Source organism: Saccostrea echinata, unplaced genomic scaffold, assembly GCF_033153115.1.
Source record: "Saccostrea echinata isolate AGI-Se365-2 ecotype Australia unplaced genomic scaffold, CSIRO_AGI_Sech_v1 ptg000030l, whole genome shotgun sequence".
In the NCBI taxonomy this organism is placed as follows: Eukaryota; Metazoa; Mollusca; class Bivalvia; order Ostreida; family Ostreidae; genus Saccostrea; species Saccostrea echinata.
In genome coordinates this window covers 20,354,229-20,377,857 of record NW_026889779.1, presented here as the reverse complement: position 1 = coordinate 20,377,857, position 23,629 = coordinate 20,354,229, and the positions used below count along the sequence as shown (strand labels likewise).

At 32.7% G+C, this 23,629-nt stretch overlaps 3 protein-coding genes across 6 annotated transcripts; 1 reads left to right on the top strand and 2 right to left on the bottom strand.

Annotated features, from left to right (window-relative positions):
- Positions 1-520: 520 nt before the first annotated feature.
- LOC133196522 (NADH dehydrogenase [ubiquinone] flavoprotein 2, mitochondrial-like) lies at positions 521-5,188 on the bottom strand. Its single transcript, XM_061332397.1, has 9 exons — positions 5,102-5,188; positions 4,580-4,639; positions 4,306-4,368; positions 3,352-3,439; positions 2,413-2,512; positions 2,141-2,244; positions 1,898-2,007; positions 1,057-1,133; positions 521-771 (listed from the first exon to the last, which is right to left on the bottom strand). Exons 1-9 carry the CDS (start codon positions 5,138-5,140, stop codon positions 669-671), a joined length of 744 nt encoding a protein of 247 aa, XP_061188381.1. The 5' UTR covers positions 5,141-5,188; the 3' UTR covers positions 521-668.
- A 191-nt stretch (positions 5,189-5,379) lies between these two features.
- On the top strand, positions 5,380-12,156 carry LOC133197494 (ankyrin repeat domain-containing protein 60-like). 3 transcript variants are annotated; one of them, XM_061333565.1, is made up of 9 exons: positions 5,380-5,695; positions 6,243-6,367; positions 6,533-6,698; positions 6,925-7,023; positions 7,279-7,656; positions 7,880-7,931; positions 8,370-8,486; positions 11,299-11,316; positions 11,685-12,156. In XM_061333565.1, the coding sequence occupies exons 1-9, from the start codon at positions 5,497-5,499 to the stop codon at positions 11,944-11,946; spliced, it is 1,416 nt and encodes a 471-aa protein (XP_061189549.1). In that variant the 5' UTR covers positions 5,380-5,496; the 3' UTR covers positions 11,947-12,156. The 3 variants fall into 3 exon arrangements, with proteins under 3 accessions (XP_061189549.1, XP_061189550.1, XP_061189551.1); XM_061333566.1 differs by lacking the exon at positions 11,299-11,316; XM_061333567.1 differs by lacking the exons at positions 11,299-11,316; positions 11,685-12,156 and adding an exon at positions 8,961-9,014.
- A 434-nt stretch (positions 12,157-12,590) lies between these two features.
- On the bottom strand, positions 12,591-21,208 carry LOC133196521 (coiled-coil domain-containing protein 63-like). 2 transcript variants are annotated; one of them, XM_061332395.1, is made up of 8 exons: positions 21,053-21,208; positions 19,279-19,468; positions 17,126-17,245; positions 15,286-15,467; positions 14,304-14,491; positions 13,762-14,054; positions 13,353-13,604; positions 12,929-13,042 (listed from the first exon to the last, which is right to left on the bottom strand). In XM_061332395.1, exons 1-8 carry the CDS (start codon positions 21,169-21,171, stop codon positions 12,929-12,931), a joined length of 1,458 nt encoding a protein of 485 aa, XP_061188379.1. In that variant the 5' UTR covers positions 21,172-21,208. The 2 variants fall into 2 exon arrangements, with proteins under 2 accessions (XP_061188380.1, XP_061188379.1); XM_061332396.1 differs by lacking the exons at positions 17,126-17,245; positions 19,279-19,468; positions 21,053-21,208 and adding exons at positions 12,591-12,847; positions 16,449-16,478 and having other exon boundaries at positions 12,933-13,042.
- Between the last annotated feature and the right edge of the window lie 2,421 nt (positions 21,209-23,629).

The window sequence follows — 23,629 nt, the reverse complement described above, 5'->3', positions numbered from 1 at the left end:
ATGCAGAATGGTTGAAATTAAACTGAGATTACTTCGCGTCCTTTCTAATGTATAGAAAAAACTGAAAGACAAAGTGTGAAAGACACTACATGCAGAAAACAAGAAATTTTCAAAGCCTAACAGCAATAACTTTTGTGAAAATGTTCAATGAACATGCAACTTAAGCTTAATCTTAAGTCACCAATATATTAAAGGAACATATTATAAAAATCGCCTTATCTGAATCACAGAGAAAAAGTGCAGAAAACGGTAAATTATCAAACACATTCAAAGTTAAATGTCATTACTTTCTTGATATCTGCAAGTCATCAATATAAAGATACATACAGTGTACCAAAAATCTACTCATAATGTACAAGCTTGGTGAAAAAGTCCTAAAAACTAACTACAATAGAAAGGGGTAACACTAAAAGTCCTGAAAATTTCATGACAGGGCATAAAAACAACTCCCTCCCTCTTCATCACATTTAGCTTATGGAAGAGTATATCCAATTCTAATTGAGAATTACTGCACACCACATTTGTTTTATTAATTTTATTTCATATTTCTGAAGCATTTAACAAAGTTACACAAGTCCATAACAGTGGATGAGCATTCCAATTATTTACACATTTTCATACTGTTCATCAATTTAATCAATTTCTACATGTTTGATATTCATTAAGTCCTATAAGTCAGGTCTGACCCCAAAACCAGGTCCTGTGGGTGGTTCTGTTAATGAAGTCAACCCATCTTTGGGTTCTGAGGCAAATCTGTGTTTCTGACCACTCCTAAAATTAAAATAAAAACAACATGGAAAATAGAATCTTTTTTAAACATTCAGTATACCAGTAACCTTACATAATACTCTTATATACAGAACACAATTGCTTCAAATTCATGAACAATTCATTTCATCTATTTTCGAAGGAATGTAACTGTTGTATGTTGTATGTTTATAACAATTACATACATATGCAATACATGTACAATTGGTATATACAACATTTATCATTTATGCAAGACTATTCTTTTGTACACATTATCATATAGATGTAAATATAAATAGCACTGACTGTGGTCCTGGGGTGGGTTTTTTGCCTTGCTTAAGGTCATTCAATATTCTTCTTATATCCTCTACAGTTAAGTCCTCCTAAAAAAAAAAGAAGAAAAATTGACAATGTCACTCAGCTTTTTCAATAAATAATCCTCTATTGTTGCACAATTATGAACTGGACTAATTTATTTGTGCAATAAATAATCCTGTATTATTGCACAATTAAGTTCTCCCCACTATTTAGACATTTTTTTTTTCTCAAGTTAAAGAAATTTACTTAACACAAAAGAGCGAAATTTACAAGAACAATGTAACACAACTATATATGAAATATATAAAACCATGGAATTTTGGCAGCACTGCATTGATAATACTTTTGAAATGGAGATACTGCATACAAAAATTATTTTATCTCATCATCATATGGGAGAATGAAGTGAGGAACCTAAAATTTAATTGAAATGTTTCCTATCTTTTATAATATTCATAATTCTACCATAAAATATATTCAAACCTATTACCAGTTTCTGAGTCAACGAACAAAACAAGGAAGCATTGCACTTCTAATAACTGTCCTGAAACATCTGCCATTTGACTTTATAGTCTTGTAAAGTAACATTTGGAATTGTGAATATAAACATAGCCACTAAATGTTTGAAAATTTTGCTGTATAGGTATACAATTTGGAAATAAACTTTTGAATATTTGTTTATATAGGTATACATGTTATGAGACCTGATACATGCAATATGGTCACAAGAATGAAGATAAACAAAAATAGATGTTAAATTGTCAATAACAAATTTGCTGTAGCTGTGTTGTAGAGACACCATTAGAAAAGGAAAGCAGCCATTACTCACATAGTAATCATCGTTAATCTGCACCATTGGGGCATTTACACAGGCTCCCAGACACTCCACCTCTAGTAAACTAAACATTCCATCCTCAGTCATCTCCCCTGGCTTAATTCCTGTTTAGCAATATTTTATATCAGTACAAACAGTACCTCTACATTACTAGTTTCGGCATTATTTACATTATTTACTTTCAATCATTTTCATTTTTCAAACTATAAACTATGCTACAGTTGTTTTTTTTTTTACCTAAGTTTTCCTCGATTTCTTTCAGTATAATATCAGATCCCACTCCTCCTAGAATACAGGGTGTTGTAGTACAGATCTGTACAAAGTATTTACCCACTGGTTTCCTGTAAAATTAGTATTAAGCATCACTAACTAAACACTAATAAATTGATTTTTTCCCCAATTTCAAAATATCAAAGTTACAGGTATTGACTCTATCTCTCTCTTCTTTTCTGGGGAAAAATAGACTCTTCATCATGCCTTAACAAAAAAAAGAATGAAGAAAAATTTACCTATTAAACATGGTGTAAAATGTGGCAACTTCATACACTCTCATTTTTGGCATCTGAAGCATTTCTCCCACTTTGTGCATTGCTGATATGGGTAGCCATCCTACAAAAAAAAAAATAATAATAATAAGGTAAAAAAAGTACCGGTAATATGATTGAAGTTATTTTTAAAAAACAAATCTATTTTTCTTCTGACTGGCAGATGCATTGAGTTTCATATTAAAGATTCTTCTCCCCTGAACAAGACTTTAGTAGCCCTGTATACATGTATATACCAATTTATTGATTAACACTCTGTGTCTCATTTCAAGCATCAGTATAAAGTAAAGACTTAGTGCCTTAATTTCCTACTCAGGTATTGGAAAACAGGTAATTGAAAACAGGCTTTGTGAAATTGCAATGTTCTTGAATTTTGCAGAAAACATGTGTATTGTTTTGGGAAGAATTAAAATAGAAGCACACTGTGATCCAAAAAATAAACATTTTATAATGTTCAGAAACAGTTCTATAATCATTCATATATTTGCAAATTTTGGATCAGAGATTGTGCTCTGTTTGAAATACTGAAATACATTTTAAACTTTAGGCTATTTTTGAAAAAAAAATGAAATGGGAATAAAGACACAATTTATGACATCATAATGAATCGAATAGTGATAAATTATATCATTTCAATAGATATATATATTAGCATTATCACCGAGGGCTCTAGTTATATTTAATACATTGTAAACTGATAGTGAGCAGTTTTAAATTTTTCAGAAATTCACAGGGTCAAAAGAAGTCCCAAGAGAACCTTGTTTTTTTTTTTCTCCACTTTACCTTAAAAATTCTATCTATTGATTTAAAACTTCAAATTCAACTTGAAGTCCTTATATGTAAGTCAGCTTGACATTTAGTTTGAGTTTGGTATTTTAAGGGGTTTGTTGTGACTTGTCTTACCATGCTGTCTCTGTGCTAAATCCAGAAGTGGGATGACAGCTGCTGCCTGATGACCTTCAGGATAATTACCGATGATGACCTCTGCCCTCTGAATATAAAACAATATCAAACATCACACTCATTAAATTTTAATAAATTATCTATTACTTTAAAAAGCCAGTGTGACAACACAGAGGAAATGGGTATAAATTTTAATGTAAGCACCTTCAGTAGATACCTCTATCTACTTTCTCCCTCTGCTGGTGGTGGCAGATATAAACATTAGAACTTTACTTTTTTTTTTTTGAAAATACAACTGATATCATAAAATTTTGCTGTCAAATAAAAGTGTAAACCCTTAACTTGGGCTTGGCTTTTATCTTCCAACAAAATTTCTTGATGTTGATGTATAACCAAAATAAATCCTCAGATTTCAGTGTTTATGTAAGAATAAAGAATAAGGGTGTACAAGGCAAGGACAATCCCCCACTCCGAGTCAATATATTTCTCAATTTTCAGAGTTCATAGAAAAGTTACATTTTTCAAAAAATATGTTGTCAGTAATGTCAATTTTAACACATTTGACTCATTTATATTTTGAATAACTTATTGATTGATAATTTGTTTTTGACAGTTACGCATATATTTAGTGGAAAATGGATCAACTGGAGTCATACTTTAAACCACACTTTCACACACCAATGATAACATTATGCCTTGCCAGAAGCAACCATATGTGAGGCTCTTTTTTTAAATTTTCATATACTGAGAATTTTAACTTTATATCAATGGCTCCAATCATTGCTACCCAAGTGAGCCCCAAATTGACTCTGTAGAAAAGCAGTAGATTTCTGAATAAAAGCAGTAAGCGGGAGATGAAGTTAAAAAGAAGTAGACTTCTGCATAGAGTAGAGTTAAAATGTATGTATTTATACTGTAAATGATAATGCCATTTAATTAAAGTCATACATGTACCTTTAAATTTTCTTGTGTAAATTCAAAAGGTGTGTTTGGATTGTTTTCTGGTGAATCTCTGTGCTGGAATATCAAAATAAAATATTAATTAAACACAAATTCAAAATCAAAAGAATTTTTAGTGAATTTCCTGGAATCCATAAACCATTTTTCCTCAGGAAAATTCAGAGAAAACAGACATAATCAGAAGTAAATAATTATTTATTTTTAAAAAAATGTGCTTTTAATTTGAAAAAAAAAAGAATAAATAAATTGCACACAACTAAGCACTCACTACAAATGACTGTGACCCAGATGCTGCTGCAGTACGGTGGAAGTTCCGCACCTGGGAAGACTGTAAAAATCATAAAAATAGTTAAATACTCAATGACAAAAAGTATTATCTCACTCAAACATAAAAACCATGATATATTAACAGAAAGCAGTTCATCAGATGTCAATATTTCACATTTTAACAAACAATATGCTGAAACTTTTAGTTGCATAATTTCCAAAAAGAATTTAGTAAACAATTCAAACGTCTTTGGAGTATCTTAAGATAGATTTTATATCCAGTCATGGTCAATAACATTTTCCGTGCTTCTCTGTATACAGATCATGTACATAAATAACTATAGGAATCAAAAGAATTTCTCCTGTATGTTTTTTTCAATGACCTTCACTTCACTTAAACTGATGGGAAAATCAATATACATTTCCAGTTCACTTACAGTTCAACTACATCATCTTAATACATGCTTCTACAAAATCAAATGCAATTATGTTTTATTATTTTGCATGAAAATAGGAAACTTACGACCGCAGACAAAACTCTTCCACACACAGTTCGAATCATCTCTGCAGCGGATGTTGACTTCTGGATTCACTGCGGTACACTTATGTAACCTTTGCAAGCTGGAAGAAAAAAAAAATAAATATTTGATATGTTTATATTTACTCAATGTACTCAATGTAACTTATTTTATTTATTTGAACCAATATGATTGCAAATATTGATTTAACGATTAAAATACTTTTCCGTTTTTATCCGCATAAAAATATTTCAGTGATTTTTTGTGCGGGACTAAATCGTCTCTATGTAAACAACATGGATTCCGAGGAGCATCTGGAACATAGATAAAATTTTATTTATCCTCTTAGACACTCAATTTTTTAATCATGTAGTACATTAAAACAAATTCTATCGTTAAAATGGGTTCAAGAATTCGCAGTCGTGGCCATACAGGTCGAGAACGTACGCATTTCGACATCCAAGTTCGACTTTTTACAGACGATAAATTTCCTCTGAAACATATTGCTGGGGATATGAAAATTTCTGAACTAAAACGATATATGGAATTTGCTGCAGGAATTCCCGTGCACATGCAAAAAATTAGTTATCTTGATGCAGGTAAATAGTTCACTGGCCTCTTTAAAATTGTGTCTGTAATATATCACACAGAAGTATATCTGTTAAAATATTCAAAATTGAAATATACCTGTGATTTCTCATAATATGTATAGATTTGTTGAATAGTCTAGGCTTTTCTGGTGTTTCATCAATGGGTTTGAGAGTGCATGTAATGATCTTAATCACAAAGGCTTGCCAGATATAACCTTGTCACTTGGTTCCCATCTCTTTTTTTTCTTGTAAAGAACTACAATTTATGTATGTGGTGGTCAGACAGGTTTGATCACTGGTGGCCAGATAGCTCAGTTGGTAGAGCACCTGACTGGAGATTCAGGGGGCCTGGTTTCGAATCCCGGTTTTGTCCATCACACATTTTTCTTCTCTCCCATTACATCCTGCTGGGACACAAAATCTAGGTCTTATAACATTCCTGAAACACAGCCTGGAATAGTTCATATGACTGAGCATTAACTTTCTAAATGCTTTATGCCATTGTTTTATCATTCTTGGATTTAAAATAAAATTCATTTTATCCATTGTTTCATAGGTGAGTTATTGGAAAATTCAACAATTCGGAGCAATGATATTGTGCCAGGTGCCACATTAAATCTTGGTGTTTGGCCAATGTGGCGAGACCTCATAGAAGCTGTCTCTCTTAACGACATTGACTGGGTGAGTGTATGATCATCATTTATAAGAGAAGATATGATGTTTTTTCCCTCTCCAAATTATGACTGAAATAAGACAATTTGTTATATTTTTCTTTCATGAAAACAAAAGAAAGAGTTGCATATACCATCTGATTTATCTATCCATTGTATATAAACTAATTTGCAGGTTTTCAGTCTTGGTGTAACAAATCCCACATCTTATAAAACGCCACATAGTGATTATATGACAAAGAAAGCCAGAAAAGCATGGTTAGAGGAAAGGGCATTTCTAGCTCTCTATATAGCTGCTCACCGTGGCCATGAAAAATTAGTCAAACGACTGATAGAAGCAGGTAGTTTTGCTTGCACAGTAATAATAACAACATTTTTGTTTTAAAATATTTACCGGTATACAAAAAAGGAGAATAATAATTGAGAATATATATACATACTGTTTTTATTATCTGTACAGAATTTAATAACATAGTACTTTTTAGTAGCTGAAATCAAACAATGTAGAAATTATTAATACGTTTTACAAAATTTTATTCTTGTAATTTAAAATTATTTTATTATCAGGAACAGACTTAAATGCCTGCACTCCATGTGGTCGAACAGCCCTGCATGTAGCAGCTTCTCAGGGACGTGGCAATATTGTGGATATTCTTTTAGAGAAAGGTTATTAATTAGTCTCTTTTCCAAGGCACTTACCTTCAATGAAGAATTTACAAACCAAAATATGTACTGAACACATTATATAAGACAATGTTTGTCTTCTATATTTCTATTCATGAATATAAATAGAAAGGATATTTAAATAATTTATGATCACAGACAAAACAAAATTACAGGGTTTACTTTTTCCTTTATATACTATCTAGTGTTTTGTTGTTCAAACACATAGAGTAAATTGTGATATTTTTTACCTATAAGGTGCTGACATTGATGCAGAAGATGAGGATGGTGCCACAGCATTGTCCATAGCAGCTAAGTTTAATCACAAGAGTTGTGAGAGACATTTATTCCTTTTCCGCTGGCAAGAAAGAGCAAAGAGGACCAAGCCAAGTGAGGAACCAGATCGCATGGCTCATCAGTTTTTTGACTCGGCATTCCCAGTGTGGATGAAGGGTGAAAGGTGCCAGCTTTATATGACTAACATTCTGCCCCCAGGAGAGTTTGAGGGAACTAGGTTAGGGTCTCCAAAAAAGAAAGTCCGAAATCGTTGCTTTACTGAGGAGGAGTTAAAATCATTAGAGCGACCAAGAACAGAGGAGAGTTTTGAAATAGATGCTGATGCTTTTGATGAAGATGGTAGGTTTGATGATAAATTGACATTCTACATCTTAAGTTTCTTTAATCATACAATTTTTTTTGATGTGTTTTCTATTTGATTTCAATTAAAGTGGGTGGCATATTTCAGATTTCTTAGATAACCCCACTTTTTTTGAGATGTAAAATTTAGCTTCCATGCTAAATATGTAATCTGTATATTTATTGGATGTGCATTTCATTGGGTCATTTTGTATTACTACAGGTAACTACAAGCTTCCAGTAATAAGAGAGGAGAGACAAAAAACTAAATCAAGGTCTGAATTTAATTACCTCAGAAAAAAATAGCAGTGTATATAGTCACTATTTGAGGACATAAAAGTATTTCTGGAAACATTCAGCTGACAAATCTGTTGTAAATTGTTATTTTAAGACTTTTGTTTTACTTAAAGAAAATGAAACTATATTTATTAATTTTAAAATTAAAGGATCTGGAAATTACCTGGTTCTCCATCTACATTTAATACACGTTTAGATTAGATCTCTGATCCATTCGCTATTCAAAAAATCCTTTGTGAAGCAATTAAGTGTGTGGAAGAAAGATATAATTTGAATAAGACTGCCTAAATCTTTGTAGTATGAAGTCAGTGGAAGAAAGATATAATTTGAATAAGACTGCCTAAATCTTTGTACATGTAGTATGAAGTCAGTGGAAGTAAGATGTAATTTGAACAAGACTGCCTAAATCTTTGTAGTATGAAGTCAAGTGTTTCTTATGATGAGTGGTTAAAAAAGAAGAAGGCAGTAGAACAGCGAGCCATTGATATCAAGAAAGCAGCAGAGGAGAAGATTCGCCAGGAGGAAGAAGAACGGTAAGTTGATGGATTTTATTGTTTCTGACAGAGTTAGAATGTCAGAAAATTCACAGTTAAAAAAGAAGCATCTTCAATAGAAATTTTTCATTATAGGAGACAAATAGTTTTTTGTTTATCTTTTTGTTATAATCATTTAAATCCTTAAATGTTGATCCTCAATAATAAATAACATGTTCTACTAACTAAGAATTTTGACTTTTGTTACCAAATTTAATTGTTCCTTGCATGAAACAATAACATCAAAGTTAAAATAACAAAAGTGAAATTAATTATATTCAAAATTTAATTTCAATACTAATTTCATCTTGATGTAATATGCAAAATATAACATGTCTTTAAAAAAAAAAGAATTTTGGTCTCAAGTTATTAGCTTTGGGAAATAGTGGTTTTAAAGGGAGGGGAACTACATGTATGTTATAATTCTATAACCTTGTTTGTTTTAACTCCTTTGTATTAAATTTTTGAATGCAGAAAAAATGAAGAGTGAGTAAATGACTGCTGTAGATTTCACAGCTGTATATGTCTAATACCCTGTGTTTTCTGTTTTATTTATTATTATTTCTTATTATTGTGTGCTATATGAACATAAATTATTTTCAGCTAGAAAAGCGTAACATTATAAATTATGCTTTCTTAATTAATTTCTCTTTTCTTCTTAAAAAAAAGTTTCTATTCAGTCATTTTTTTTTATTTCTTACATAATGCTTCCAGAAAAATGTTTTTAAAGCACTTTATCCATGGTTTGATAAACATTAATTATAAATTTTGATTTTAAATTTAATAATTATTTTTTTTTTTTGATGAAAAGTTTAATCCTTGTTCATACAATGTAATATTTAACAATTTTCTTTAGAGTTAATGTAATTTACATGTACATATACTCGATATATATTCTTCCATCTTTCCATCTTCATATTTCCAAATCTTAACAACTCACAACATACATGTATAGGTGTTAATAAGAAATCATTAAATTGATATATATATGTGGTTCTGTTACTAACAACGAAAAAAGAAAAAGTTTATTTGTACCGATTGTAATATACAGTGTAAATACAAGTATTCCCTTTTTCCTTAAAAAAGACTCCTTGTGTGTTTCACATGTAGTGTTTGTTTCTTAATATGTTACTATTCTCTGATCCAGTGACTAAAAGTAATTATGCAAAGCCCACACAGTACTCACATTCACAATTTTGCCCTTTTGACCTCAACTGTGCACAAGTGGCCTCAAAATCTATAGGTTGTCTCTTTTTAATGCGGATTGTGTAGCGAAAATGTTTTACTTGTTGGATTTTTTTCTTCTTTCTGACCCTTTGGCCTTGAGTCTTTGTTGAAGTGACAATAAAATCAATAGATGTCTTGTTCTAACCATTCTTTATAAAGCGCGGATCTAGAAATTTTTCAAAGGGGGGGGGGTTGAAGAGGAAATGAGAGTCGTTATAACTTATGTTCACATATACTTAAACGAAAACTTAATAAAAATACTACAGGGACGTAGTATCGTTTTTGAAAGTTGGGGACCAGGCAGGAAATTTTTTTGGATTGCCTGAAATTTTTTGACCAAAAAAAAAAAAAAAAAAAAAGAGGAAAAAAAAATCTCTGGAATCGAGTTCAGCTGAAAGGGGGTACGGACTAGAGTTAGGGGTAGGGTTAACGAAAATTTTATTTCTTTAAGGGGTGGGTGTCCTTTTTTCACAATCAAATTTTCTTCATACATTACTACATAGCCTTTCATTGAACAATTTCTATAGTAAAAACAAAAACATTCTGAACACTTCTCTCTCTTTTTCTCTCTCAGCGAATCCAAAGGAGGTTGCACCCCCCCCCCCCTTTCTGGATCCGCTACTGTTTATCTATTTAGTAAATAGGAAAATGGGAGATTAAAATATCCCATTTGGAATTTATAGTTTATCCCCCGAAAGTAAATTTGCCTTGTCCGAACGAGTCCTTGACAAGTCCCTGTGTAGAGACATAAACACAGTGAAATTGAATAAAACAATATGTATATTGTCGAAGTTAAATGTACAAAATGTCTTGTAACTAACTTTTTGTTGTAAATGGGAAAGGGGGGGGGGGGTTTAGAACAAACCAGGCTTTTTCCAAATGGACGTTGTCTTTGCTTGTATCGCAGTGTTTTTTTTTTATTGTTGTGTTCAGTGTTTGCTGACCTGTGTCTACTTCATTGTTGGAAAAAAGTGAATACTAACCAATTTCGCTTTAGCAATGATCTTGGCTAGGAATTAGCTATCAGGAATCCATGATTTGAAAAGTTCGAAATTCTGTGTAAATTGCTGTTTAAATAAATGCAAAAGTTGTATTGCATGAATTTGTTATATTCCATCAATACATCTATGTACATTTATCAAAAAGTTTTTCTTACCAACCAACTCATTGGTTGCAATGACTTATAATTATCCGATTCTTGTGATTCTCAAGTACATGTACATATTTGTGCATTAAAAAAAACGAGTGAGAGATCTCATTTTCTCATTTCCTTCATTTCACGCCACTGAAGTTTGGAGAGGTACGTGGTTTCGCCCCTCCCTCGTTTTTCAGTCGTACTCACCCATCTCTTGTGTAGCCGTCCCCTGTTTCCCGTGTCTATTATACAATATGTCATGTTGAATGCACTGTACTATTTAAGCTTTGTTTATTGTATCGTGGAGTTTGTCCAAAGTTGACTGCTTCTTGAACAAAATAACGTGTTTGAAATTTAATGCTAATCGCCAGTAACTGAGTTTAAAGGTGATGGCGAAATGAATTTCATATAAAATTGACTATAAATTGATATTTGTATGTTGTAATTCAGTGATCCCGAGCTGAGAAGGTATGTTTGTATGTCCATAGTCACTTGATAGAAAAAACTATATACAGGAATGGGACAAAAATAACAATGTATACATATCTGTCCGCATTTCTTTAACGCTTTTGCAATCACAGTCATTTTGGCAACGTTTTCCTATAGACAGTTGGATGTGCATGTATCTATAGTCGTAATGCTACAAAGCGACGGTCACTGGCTTTTAATCAATAACAATAACGATAGATGTATTACTTATATCCTGCTAATATTGTTGTTATAGATATTTTCTTGCAACTTCTTCCCTTAAATATTCTCAAGAATATATGAAATAAATTGATAACAAATTAATTACTATACATAAATTAATAAGATCTACATAAATGCTGTTACAGAAAACGCTTGGAGGCTGAAAAATCGCAGTCATATGAGACGTGGCTAGCTCAAAGAGAAGTAGAGAAAAAGAAAGTAGAATTTCAGCGTCAAAAGGACGACATGCCTATCGCTGAACGAGGCCCGGGGGCCCTGAGGGCCTACCTCCGGTCCCTGGGGAAAACTCGTGCGGGCGATACGTACGAGGATTGGCTGGACCAAAAAGAGACGGAGCTGAATTTGTACGGTGAGAGAGTCAAATCATCCAAACCATTAGCCGTCTAATATTATGGAGGAAATCAAGAACAAAGCTCGGTGTTGGACAATTGTTATAGAGCTTATACATGTATTTCTGACTTTAAAGTGGACTAGTATGTGTACTTTTATCAACAAACTATATGAACATCTGAAGTAGTATTTGAAAATCATGAGAAAAACTATCTCTGCAATATTGAGGAGTATAAATAATTTTAATTTATTTATCTGTGTACAAAGAAAATATAATTTAAATAAAATTTAGATAGTTATATCCAGTAATTTTCGTGTTTTATTTTATTCAGTGACCTGAAAAAGGATATGAACTCATTGTTTTATTTAAGCTATTATATTAAATCTAAAATATTTACACATGCAAATGTGATGTTAATAATCAGTAAAATCCTGGTTTATATCTTCAAAACCATATTGCATCTCGTATAACCTCTGAACTACTTACTACCGTAGTTTCATCATTTTTCGATGAACACCAATTTCCGTTTTTGTGGTTGATCCAGACTAAGAAATTAACACCACATTTTTTTCTATTGATAGAGTAGGAAGAGGAAGCTGTCCACGAATTTACATATAACGACACTGTATTTTTTTTTTTTTTTTTTTTTTTGCCGATGAAAATTTAGACAAGGATATACAGTAAAAAAAATAAATTAAAATAAGATTTTTGATTTATTGTTTGTTACTCAAAATAGGATTCTCTAAAATACAGACAAATAAAGTCAAGATAACATTCTATAACTTAATTGATTATTGTGGCCTTGGAGATCGAGCACGGCGGTTTGGAGTTTGACTGTACAGACGCAGACAAGTAGATTTTCGGGTAACTTTGTTAATAATGGCGCTCCGAAGTTCTTCCTGGGTCAAAGGTCGAAGGTCCAACTCCTCCACATAATCAAACACTTCATCATCTTCACTGTAAAATAGACCAAATAAATTATTTCTGCCATGAAGTAATTTAGAACTATGGGGCTTGTCACAATTAATGGTCAGATTCTTACCCAGCATTGGGAGGTTGTATAGAAACAACTGGCGGTAGGTCCACTTTCTGGGCTTGAGGATTCACTGATGGCGCGGGTTCACCTTTCTTTTCCTGTTTTGGTGGATTCAGCTGTAAATAGTCATGATGTCAAAAGTTATTTGCAGACATAGTTTACATTTTTTAACATCATTTTTGGTTTAAATTAAAAAAATTATTATGACAAGTTTATTTAGGTAAAGTCATTCAAAGTATTTAATCCACACCGTGTCGACATTAATATTCCAAATGGTTCACTAGAATGGTTCCTAATTGCATGTTATTTATCTACGATCGTAGGTTAACTTAATCAGTTTAGACTAATATCAGTTAATCAATATTTGAATTGACTCATTTGATTTGTACATGTAGTAAGGATTACCCCTATTTCTTTGGTACTAACCTTCATTTGAAGGTACTGCTGGGCCTGCAGGAGCTCCATGGTCTTCTGTTCTATGATGCCCATGTACTGGAGTATGTTTTTATTAGTGACTCGGTCGTCACTCCCAAGCATCTCCTGGATGACAGACGAGTCACATTGGATGGCTCGGAACAGTTGTCCTACCCCACTCCGCAACTCGTCTAGAACTTTGTTCACCAGGACATTTTTCTTCTCGGCTGCTTCCTTTTGGGCCCTAATTTTCTCGCTCTTTTCCTGAAAATAATCATGCAATAAAGGGTGAACAATTCTCAGAAAATCGTATATTAAGTATAATTCGTACGCTTAAATTTTATTTTAATACACAAAAAACAATTGAAGAAAAAAAAATCTCTCGATTTAAAAAAAATCGAAATGTTGAGAGTGTGCCCACCTCCAGATCTTTAAGCATTTGAGCACGAACGCTTTCGTTTTTGATGTCGTCTTTCTCAAACTGTTTGATTTCCTTCTGCATGGAGTGGATTTCGTCCTGCAAAAGCTCCACTTCGTCGCTGATTTCGTTGACATACTTAAAGAGAGCGAAATTTTCGTTCTCTCGCCGGATGAAATTTTTGACAATGACGTCAATACTGTCTTCGCCTGTCGCCTCGCGAATTCGCTGAAAAGCCTCCTCCAAAGTTTTAATTTGTAACTTTTCTGCGTCTGTATCTTTGTCACCACCGGAACCTAAACCATGCAATGGAAAGGAAATTTGAAAATTTACTTGCAAAGCTCTAAATTTTAATATATCCATAAATTTACCTACAGAGGTTAACGAAATGAAATTTAAGCAAACTTAGCAAAATTGGAGACACAAATCATCGTAAAAGATGAACATTTTATAAAATCATTGATAGAGTTATCTCTCTTTACATACTCAAGTATGATTAATAAGTACACATTGTGCGCTATCAATAAAAACACACACAGACTTACATTTCTTCTTCTTTGCCTCCTCTTCTTCCTTGTACTCTGTACGTTCACATGCCTTAAACATCATAAACTCCTTCAGACGATTATCGTGGTCAATGATGCGATCAAGTTCCTTCATTTCTAATTCGTGCTGCGCCATGTCCTTTTCACTTCTCTCTTTTAATGCCAGCATTTTATTTTGAGCCTCGTCTCTAAAAAATGACATCATTTTTATGGAAATGTTTCTTGATTAAGTTTCAAGTTTCATTATTTCACTATATATGACGTTTTGTAATTAATAATACCTATCCAATGAAAGTTAACTCAAAATGATTTAATTATACTTAATGTAAATTCACTTTGGAGTTTTTAACATTTCTTGAAATGCATGTGATTTAATACTAATTCTATGATTCCATGATTTTAAGAAAGATCAACAATTCTTATGGCATGCACTTGGATGAACAGTTGTTTTCTTTTTAAGGACCCTCGATAGGCTAAATCATTTTTTTTTTGACATTGAGAAAATAATATTGTATAAAGGTATAACTAATGAGCTTATCTATTTTATTTTCAACATAAGGTATGTGGTATTTACCCTAATATAATTACCAGTATAATTTTTCATTTGTATTGTATACTTTTCCAGTTGTATTGTAAAACACAAATCGAACATTATATATACAATACAAATGGAAAATTATACAATACAAATGGAAAATTATACAATGCAAATAGAAAATTATAAAATATAAATGGAAAAATTATACTATACAAATGGAAAAGATCGAATATAGAAAAACGTTTGACATGCCATATACAAATTGAGTAATATAGACTAGATTTCAATTTAGATCTAAGGGCAGATTACTCTAACCCCATAATAGAATATTTAAGCGCTGGATAAATGGTTCCTGAACACCAATTGCAAGTTGCACATCACTCGAAAAGCTACAATACTTTAATACGGCACTAAAATGAGAATACAGTTTTTGTAAATGCATACCTTTCCTCGTAAGCTTGAGACGCCTCCGTCACAACCTCATTCATGGCTTTCCTGGTTTCATTCAACTCTTTGGTAAGTTTCTTAGACAAACCATTAAAAACCAATCGATCTTGTCTGAAGTGATCGATTTCCTTTCGCAAGCGAGCATTTACTGATAATTGTTGGTTAAACTTGACCATTTCCTAGAAAGAATCCAGAATGCCTTCTTAAACAGAAAAACCAAATCGAAACCAAGCCTTCTATAATTCTACTCCATTAAAAAAAGCAAATTAATGGGTAAAAGTAGGATACTATACAATAATGAATAAAAATGTTCTTCAGAAAGTTTTTATTTATTTATTTTTTTTATTTCATTTTTTTTCCAAGTGAAGAATTTTAGCTATGTTTTTGAAAAGTGAAGTTTGTAATACTGCACACACAGTAAATTATATAGTGAAAATAGTAGAAATACTTTTGACCCTCGGGTGTATATTTATAATTCCTTTTCTTTACTAGTATATTATCCAGTTTGTTTTTCATTTTCCGTATTTTTTTTATTTGCATTTTCTTCTTACTTCATCCAGTCTGTTTTCCATTTTTGGATGACCTATTCCTCCTTACCTTATCCAGTCTGTTTTCCATTTTTGGATGACCTATTCCTCCTTACCTTATCCAGTCTGTTTTCCATTTTTGGATGACCTATTCCTCCTTACCTTATCTAGTCTGTTTTCCATTATCTGTAACGTTTACTAGTATATGGTTATCCTTTTCTTTCTACCTTATCCAGTCTATTTTCTACAATCAGGAACGTTTTCTGACTGGCCCTTTCTTTCTTTTCCAGTTTGTTTTCAATCATCTCTAACGTTTTTTGATTTGCCTTTCCTCCTCACCTTATCCAGTATGTTTTCTATTATCTGTAATGTTTTTGGTAGGCATTTTCTTCTTATGCTTATCCATACAGTCTGTTTTCCATTATCCCTAACGTTTTTGATTGTTCGTATGCTCTTTACCTTATCCAGTCAGTTTTTCCATTATTCTTAGCGTTTTTGGATGATCTTTTCCTCCTTTCCTTATATAGTCCGTTTTCTATTAACCGTTACTTTTTTATTGTCTTTTTTCCTCCTTACCTTATCCAATCTGTTTTCCATGATCCGTAAAGTTTTTGATTGTCCTTTCCTCCTTACCTTATCCAGTTTGTTTTCCATTATTCTTAGCGTTTTGGTTGACCTTTTCCTCTTTACCTTATCCAGTCTGTTGTCTTATATCCGTAACTTTTTATTGTCTTTTTTCCTCCTTACCTTATCCAGTCTGTTTTCAATAAACTGTACGTTTTCTTTTGGTTGGTCTATTCTTTCTACTTATCAATGCAGTTTGTTTTCAGATTCTATCATGCGTAACGATTTTAGATTGGCCTTTTCCTCCTCATCTTATCAAATCTGTTTTCTATCATTCTACTATCTGTATAGTGTTTTTCTTTATTGTATATTTTCCTCCTTACCTTATCCAGTCTGCTTTTCATTATCCGTAACATTTTTTGATTGTCCATTCCTCCTTACCCTATCAAATCTGTTTCCCATTATTCTTTAGCGTTTTTTGTTGGCCCTTTCCTTCTTACCTTATCCGGTCTGTTGTCTTATATCCCTAACCTTTTATTGTCTTTTTTCCTCCTTAACTTATCCAGTCTGTTTCCATGATCCGTAATGTTTTTTAATTATTATCAGCGTTTTGGTTGACCTTTTCCTCCTTGCTTATCCAGTCTGTTGTCTTATATCTGTAACTTTTTTTATTGTCTTTTCTTCCCTACCTTATCCACTCTGTTTTCCATTATCCATAACGTTTTTGATTGCCCTTTCCTCCTTACCTTATCCAATCTGTTTTCCATTATTCGTAGTGTTTTTTGAATGGCCTTTTCCTCCATGGCCTCCGTGACTCCACCTTTTTGTTTTTTATACGATGTGATACTATGGTCAAGGGCCTTTATCTAAGGAAAGAATACGATAAGATATCACAGATCGAGAGTTAAAAAAGTTGCGAACGCAACTACATGTATAAAAATATGTTAGGATACCGTATACATCAAATTAAACTTATACATTTCCTAACAAAGCATAGATCTCAATCTTTGGCCAGATATACCACACCGATATCTGCAAGTCTGGACTGAATTGGCAAGATATACCACTCCAATATTTGCAAGTCTGGATTGGATATTGGAATGTGACCTAAATGTTGAGCTTAACCAAGCGTCTACAGACGTATACGTCCAGACAGCTAGGGCTGCGTTCAAGATCATAGCGGCTACTTAGCTCTAGTAGCCGTTACGATCTTGAACGATATGCTAGCCAATCAATAACAGGCGATAATATATATACATTGGGTTCAATTTGACCTAGAAATCTAAACTAGCATCTATATAGGTAGCTGCTACATGTATGATCTTGAACGCAGTCCTTGGGTGTTCAATATCGTAGCGGCTACATAGCTTCTACGAAGAGCTACGATCTAGAACGATATCCTAGCCTAGCAGCCATGTAGGAAAGCTATATAGCATAAATATTTGATGCTAGGCACCAAATCCAATATGTAAATTTACAAAAATATTTTCGCTTGCGTTAATCTCACTTTGTTCCAAAAAATAGCGATTAATAAGATATTTGTATCCAAAATCTAATATCTATAGCGGCTAAGCCAGCCGTCCGTCCAATAGAGTTAGGTTAGCCGCTAAGATCTTGAACGCAGGACAGACGGACGTGCTAGAACTTTCACAAACAGAAGTCTCCAGGAATTTACATCTTGAAGCGAGGGATCGTGTCAAAACCGGAAGTGCTATTGACAAAGCATACACATGGATAAAGCGTAGGTTTATCTAATGGGTATAGTATCCACCACACGTATGAGATAAATAAAATATATTCAATAAATAATTGTTTTCATAAATTATTTTTATTCCTATAATTGCGTTAAGTGTTAATATAATTTTCGAAAAGAAATCAAGAAAACATGTTTTTTTTTGGGGGGGGGGGGTGGAGTGGGGGTAGGGTGTTTTTATACGTTTACTTAGTCTATAAAACAATACACTACGATAATCACAAAGAAAACGCTGGATTTTTTCTATGCACAAAGGTACACAGATTTTATGCAATTCTTGTCGAAAGAATTTTAATAATCCGCAATTACTTTTAAAATGTTTAAAATGTTTCTTATTCTAATAATTTTTTATTTGATGCCAAGTCACACACTGTGAAATATTTTATTAATGAGTATATTTTTCGCAAACATCTTTCTACAAAAGGTGGAAAGGGGCAAAAAATAAGCATTTTATAAAATTTTTAGGTCACCTGAGTCACTCAGGTAACCTATTGCCATTTGTTTTTACCCGTCGTCATTTGTCGTACGTCGTCCGTCGGTCGTATACTTTTGAACATTTTCAGCTTCTTCTCTAGAACCACTGAACCAATTCCAACAGTTTTTGCATATATAGCAGCTATGAGTGAAGGGGAACAAAAATTGTGAAATTCGTGGTCCTTGCCCCCCCCCCCCCCCCCGGGGTGGGGCTAAAACCATCAGCCAAGTACGATCCCAAGAAGATCGCTCGAGTCTCACATGTTACAATAAGCAAGGATATTTTTACCAGATTTTTGAAATTCTTGGGCAACATAGCTTCATCTTTCAGCTAATTTTGTTTTATACCTCTATGGACCCTACAGTGTTACATTATACTCAGGTGACCGTTAAGTCCCTTAGGCCTCTTGTTATCAAGAACAAGGATGCAAGTCGCTAAATTCAGGGTCTGACTGTTTGCGACGAAAATTGGTGGTCGCATGTCTCCTTAGACAGGGAGTCGCTGAATTCAGGTAAAATATAATGAAAATTCATGATCGGAAATTTTATGGTCGCATATGACGTCGCTTATTACAGGTAGTCGCTATGACAGGTATATGACTGTACATCTTATATCGAATAAATATAATTTATTTTATTGAGTTATTTAAGCTGCAGCCATGACACTCTCACCTCGTCATCGAGTTCTTTGATCCGCGCCTCCTCAGCATCTGCCCGAGCATTGTAGATATCCAAGTTTTCTAAAAGATCAATAAGGCGGTCTGTGTCCTGCATATCGATTGTCCTGTTTTTGTCACTATTCGCCAATTTCAGGACAGTTCTGATCTCAATGTTCTCTTTTAAAAGTGATTCTATCTCGCACCTTCCAATATATGAAACGAAGTCAGAAGTTTTAATCTCATTGAATACTCTTTTGGTAACAACAAAATACCATTTCATTGATTCGTTTTGTTTTTCATATCTATATAAAACAATTATTAGATGTTTTTTTATATAGCAAAACAATTATTGACTGTGTTTTCGGGCAACATTGATTATGTTAGCCCCATCGGGACGAAAATATTGCCCTCCGCTCTGCGTCGAGCAAAGAACTACGCACGCTAACTCTCGATTCCCGCCTGCATTTTAAACCCATTTAATTCAATACTAATGGCAATTTGGCCGTAAAATCTTTGTTGAATGCAAAGAACAGTTCAATGGTAGTTGACTGATAATTTTAATACTAGTGTTAAATAGTTAATTACCCCTAATTCCAGCTCTTTAAATAAGGGGATAGACGATATTTTCCATTGAAATCGGGCTTTAAAGCATCACCACATTTTAAAATATTCTTGGATATGAATAAATGTTCCTTAAATCTTTTATGTTTTACGCATATAAAATTAAGCATATATTATCAATAAAATACAATGTTTCAATTGTAAACCCCTTTGAAATTGGTGAAAAAATAATCATTTTTGTAGTTGTTAGTCTGTTCTCTCTTTGTTTTCCCCAAGAAGTAATGTTTTATGAAAATTCATATAAATATCTATATAATTATGAAAAATCATTCAAATGTGTTAACTTTTGAAAACTGACTTGGAGGTAGGCGGGAGAACAATACTATCGTTCGCAGTTCTTTTATCCCATGGGGGCTAACATAATCAATGATGCCCTCAACCCCAGTCATTATTTGTATATTATTCAGCCAAGAAAAATATATCCCAGAAGGCTTCACAATAATGCACATGTTTACATATTAAATATTATAGTAATTTAAAAAATGTAATGTTTCGAGGAATTAATTTTCGTTGTTTTCGTGGTATAAAGAGACCAACAAAGAACTAAAGCCAGAATGTACCAAAATCCGCCCTGTCACCAAAACAGATGAAACTTTCTCAAACAATGCTCGTAGATTAGTAGATTATAAAACATTTTATTTTTTAACAATATCTTTCTCCATGAAATGTAAAATTTCAGATGTATAACAACTCAACAATTTGTAAACCATAAAATCAAATCCCCAAGAACAGAACGTTTTTCCCCGATCCCACAAAAATATGATTTTACAGTATGCAGAAATACGTCCATATGAAACTTAAAAAATACCTTCAATGTATACAAAGTCGAAGAATTACTCTTCATTGTGTATTGACTGTCATTACCCGGTATATATGTAATCATATATGATATATGTGATTATGCCCATTTGGGCCCTGATTATTCTATTCTGTAGATAGTGTTTCTTCCCAAGTTTTTCTTCTCGTGAAAATTGAACTTTCATAAGACGTGAATGTGAAATTGTAATAGATAACTGACAAGTAAGAATAAATCTGTCCCTGAAAACACTTTACTTTTTTTTTTCTTTTTTTTTCCTTTTCTTTTTTTTCTTTTGCAAATTTTCATCTGAAGTACATGTACCCTACCTCTTAAATATATTTTTAACATCTTAAATTCCGAGTCTTACTCTTGTTTCCTGAGAAAGTTTCTGGAATCTTCCTCGTAAGCTCGCCGGTCGTTCTCCATCACCCGGAGTTTTCGCTGGAGTCGCAGAAGCTCCGCGCTCTGCGACATCTCGTCCATCATTTCATCTGCCGGATCTCTTTGGGTTTGAGCTCGCCACATTGTATTATCCCTATGTATGTGACGTTGCTATGATAACACAGCAACTCATTGTGACATCAATGAAAATCAAGCATCACTTATGATGACATAATTAAGGGAAAGAAAGTAATTCATTTACGTAGGACACCTATTACGCTATTACATTGTGACGTCATAATGAATTAAACATCGTCTTTTTTCTAAACGCTTCATTGAATGAAGACCAAAAAAAAAAAAAAAATAAATAAAAAATCAAAAAAAATCTGGATTTATACATGTACCCAATATAAAAAAAAAATGATTCTGTAATAAAAATCAGAGGTCTCTAGTACGACTGTAGCTCTGCTTGTGTTTACAATAGTGCTACAAAAGTAGAAGAGAATAAGTTTCCCATTTATACAAATGAATGTAATTAAGAATCCGCTACCACTTCTAATTTAATACATTGTATAAATTGGATCCAAATACTCTCAATCTGGAAGTCATTTTTCCCACGAATATTCAAGAAAAAAAGTACAATGTAACATTACGTTCAACATATGAAAATTTAATTTAATTTTTTTTCAAAAATATTTTCCGAGATTTTTTTAAAGGGTGGGGTGGGGGTCACATCATTGCACCCCTCCTTTTGATGGCCTTGAAAATCTGTAGAAGAAATAGACTTTTAAGGACTTTCACAACTGGCAACGAAATCCGTAAATGAATTTACGTGACTTAGTTTTTTTTTTTTACGTGTGTATACAGTTCTCTAAATTCGGACCAAAATTGTAGGATAAGTAGCGTTATGAAAAAAAATCTTTGATTTTTGTAACCATGGCAACCGCTCCTCTAAATCAAAATCCGATATTTCGATGTAGGAAAAGTAGCGTCAATATAGAAGGCTTTCACAAAAGTTTCTAGTTTTATAACCATGGCAACACCATTCTTCGAAATCTTACATCGAAAAATATTTCAGTTTCTTGAAGTAATTTGTGTACCAAAATATAGGAGTAGCGTTTTGAAGAATTCTTTTAAGACAGATTACTAGTCTTTAGAATACCCCTATATAAGAAATATGTAAACACCATGTAATAACTAGGAAATTGACGTTGATTTGAGACTTAGCCAAAAGCCATCTGTGCAAAATGGCTTGAAACTATATATTTAATGCAGCAAATCAGACGTTCTGAAAAACGAAGCCACAATGACATATGCATGAGGTCACATGATTTCAGGCAAACAAATTTAATCAAAAACAGTTTATTCTGTTTAGATTTGATCAAATATACAATGGAATATACGTAATCTTCATACTGTGTAAAGATATGGCAGTTTTTCATTAAGGTCAAGATCTAGTAAATGAGTTTAGACTGTCTTTTTTGTGCTAGACCCATTATGACGTCATAATTCATCAAAAACTTCCTTTTTCCCGTACTTTACGGCTATAACAGAATTATGTAGAAAATGAGGCATTTTTATGGAAATCAAGTTGAAATCATGTCAAATGTAACCCCGATACCTATATTCAATTTAATATAATTTTAAAGAAGAGGTTAAGAAGATATGAAAAACCGTTCTTTGAGAGACTGTAGGCAATATTGATACATTTCCTTTGTCTGAGATGGAGAAAACTCCGATTTTTATACCTGATTTTCTTCATTTTTCATTGAAAAGGGCAGTTTTAAATAGGTATTTTGTTGAGTTTATCTAAAAATTATGTCCCGATACACCTAAATTTATTTAGCTATAATTGTAATAGATCATTCAAGGAATTTGTTTCGCAAATTTGAGAAATCTGTAGGCACTCTTCAATTACTAGATCTTGACCTTAACATACAGTAAGTCTAGGGCCTTAATATCAAATGTGTAGAATGGAACAACACGATCCAAATTCTCTGATTAAACAACACCCGCCAATGTTTCTGCGATTACTAGTATTTGTCTGACGTCATGGCGTCAGACAGTACTAGATTTAGCCAAGGCTTGTTGGTCAAGTCGTTCAATAGAATTCTTGTGATAACTTGATCTTGGAAACTTCATACTATCTTAACTATCAATTGGAGAGCATGAGAAGTAAAAGAAACATGCTAAACACCCAAACAAGCCAGAGCATTGAACCTATTTATTATCACATTATACATTACAGGTTACATAACATTTGGCCATTCTCGAATGCATCATTCATGTCCAGCAAAACAGCAGGAATGAAGCTGGTCAGGTCAACACTTGTCGATTATCTTTATCAGATTAACTAATGGATGTTTATTTTCAATGCATACTAAGTCTCTCTACCTTTAGAATTTTTATGAATCTACACATATTCATAACTTGCAGATGTTTGATTTCCGCCCCTCGTGAATTAAAAATTGTGAGTGTATTTACCAATAACCAATTAATATCTATAATGTAACTATAACATAATTAAAAAATTATCAAAGTGAAGGATAGATGTTGAATATTT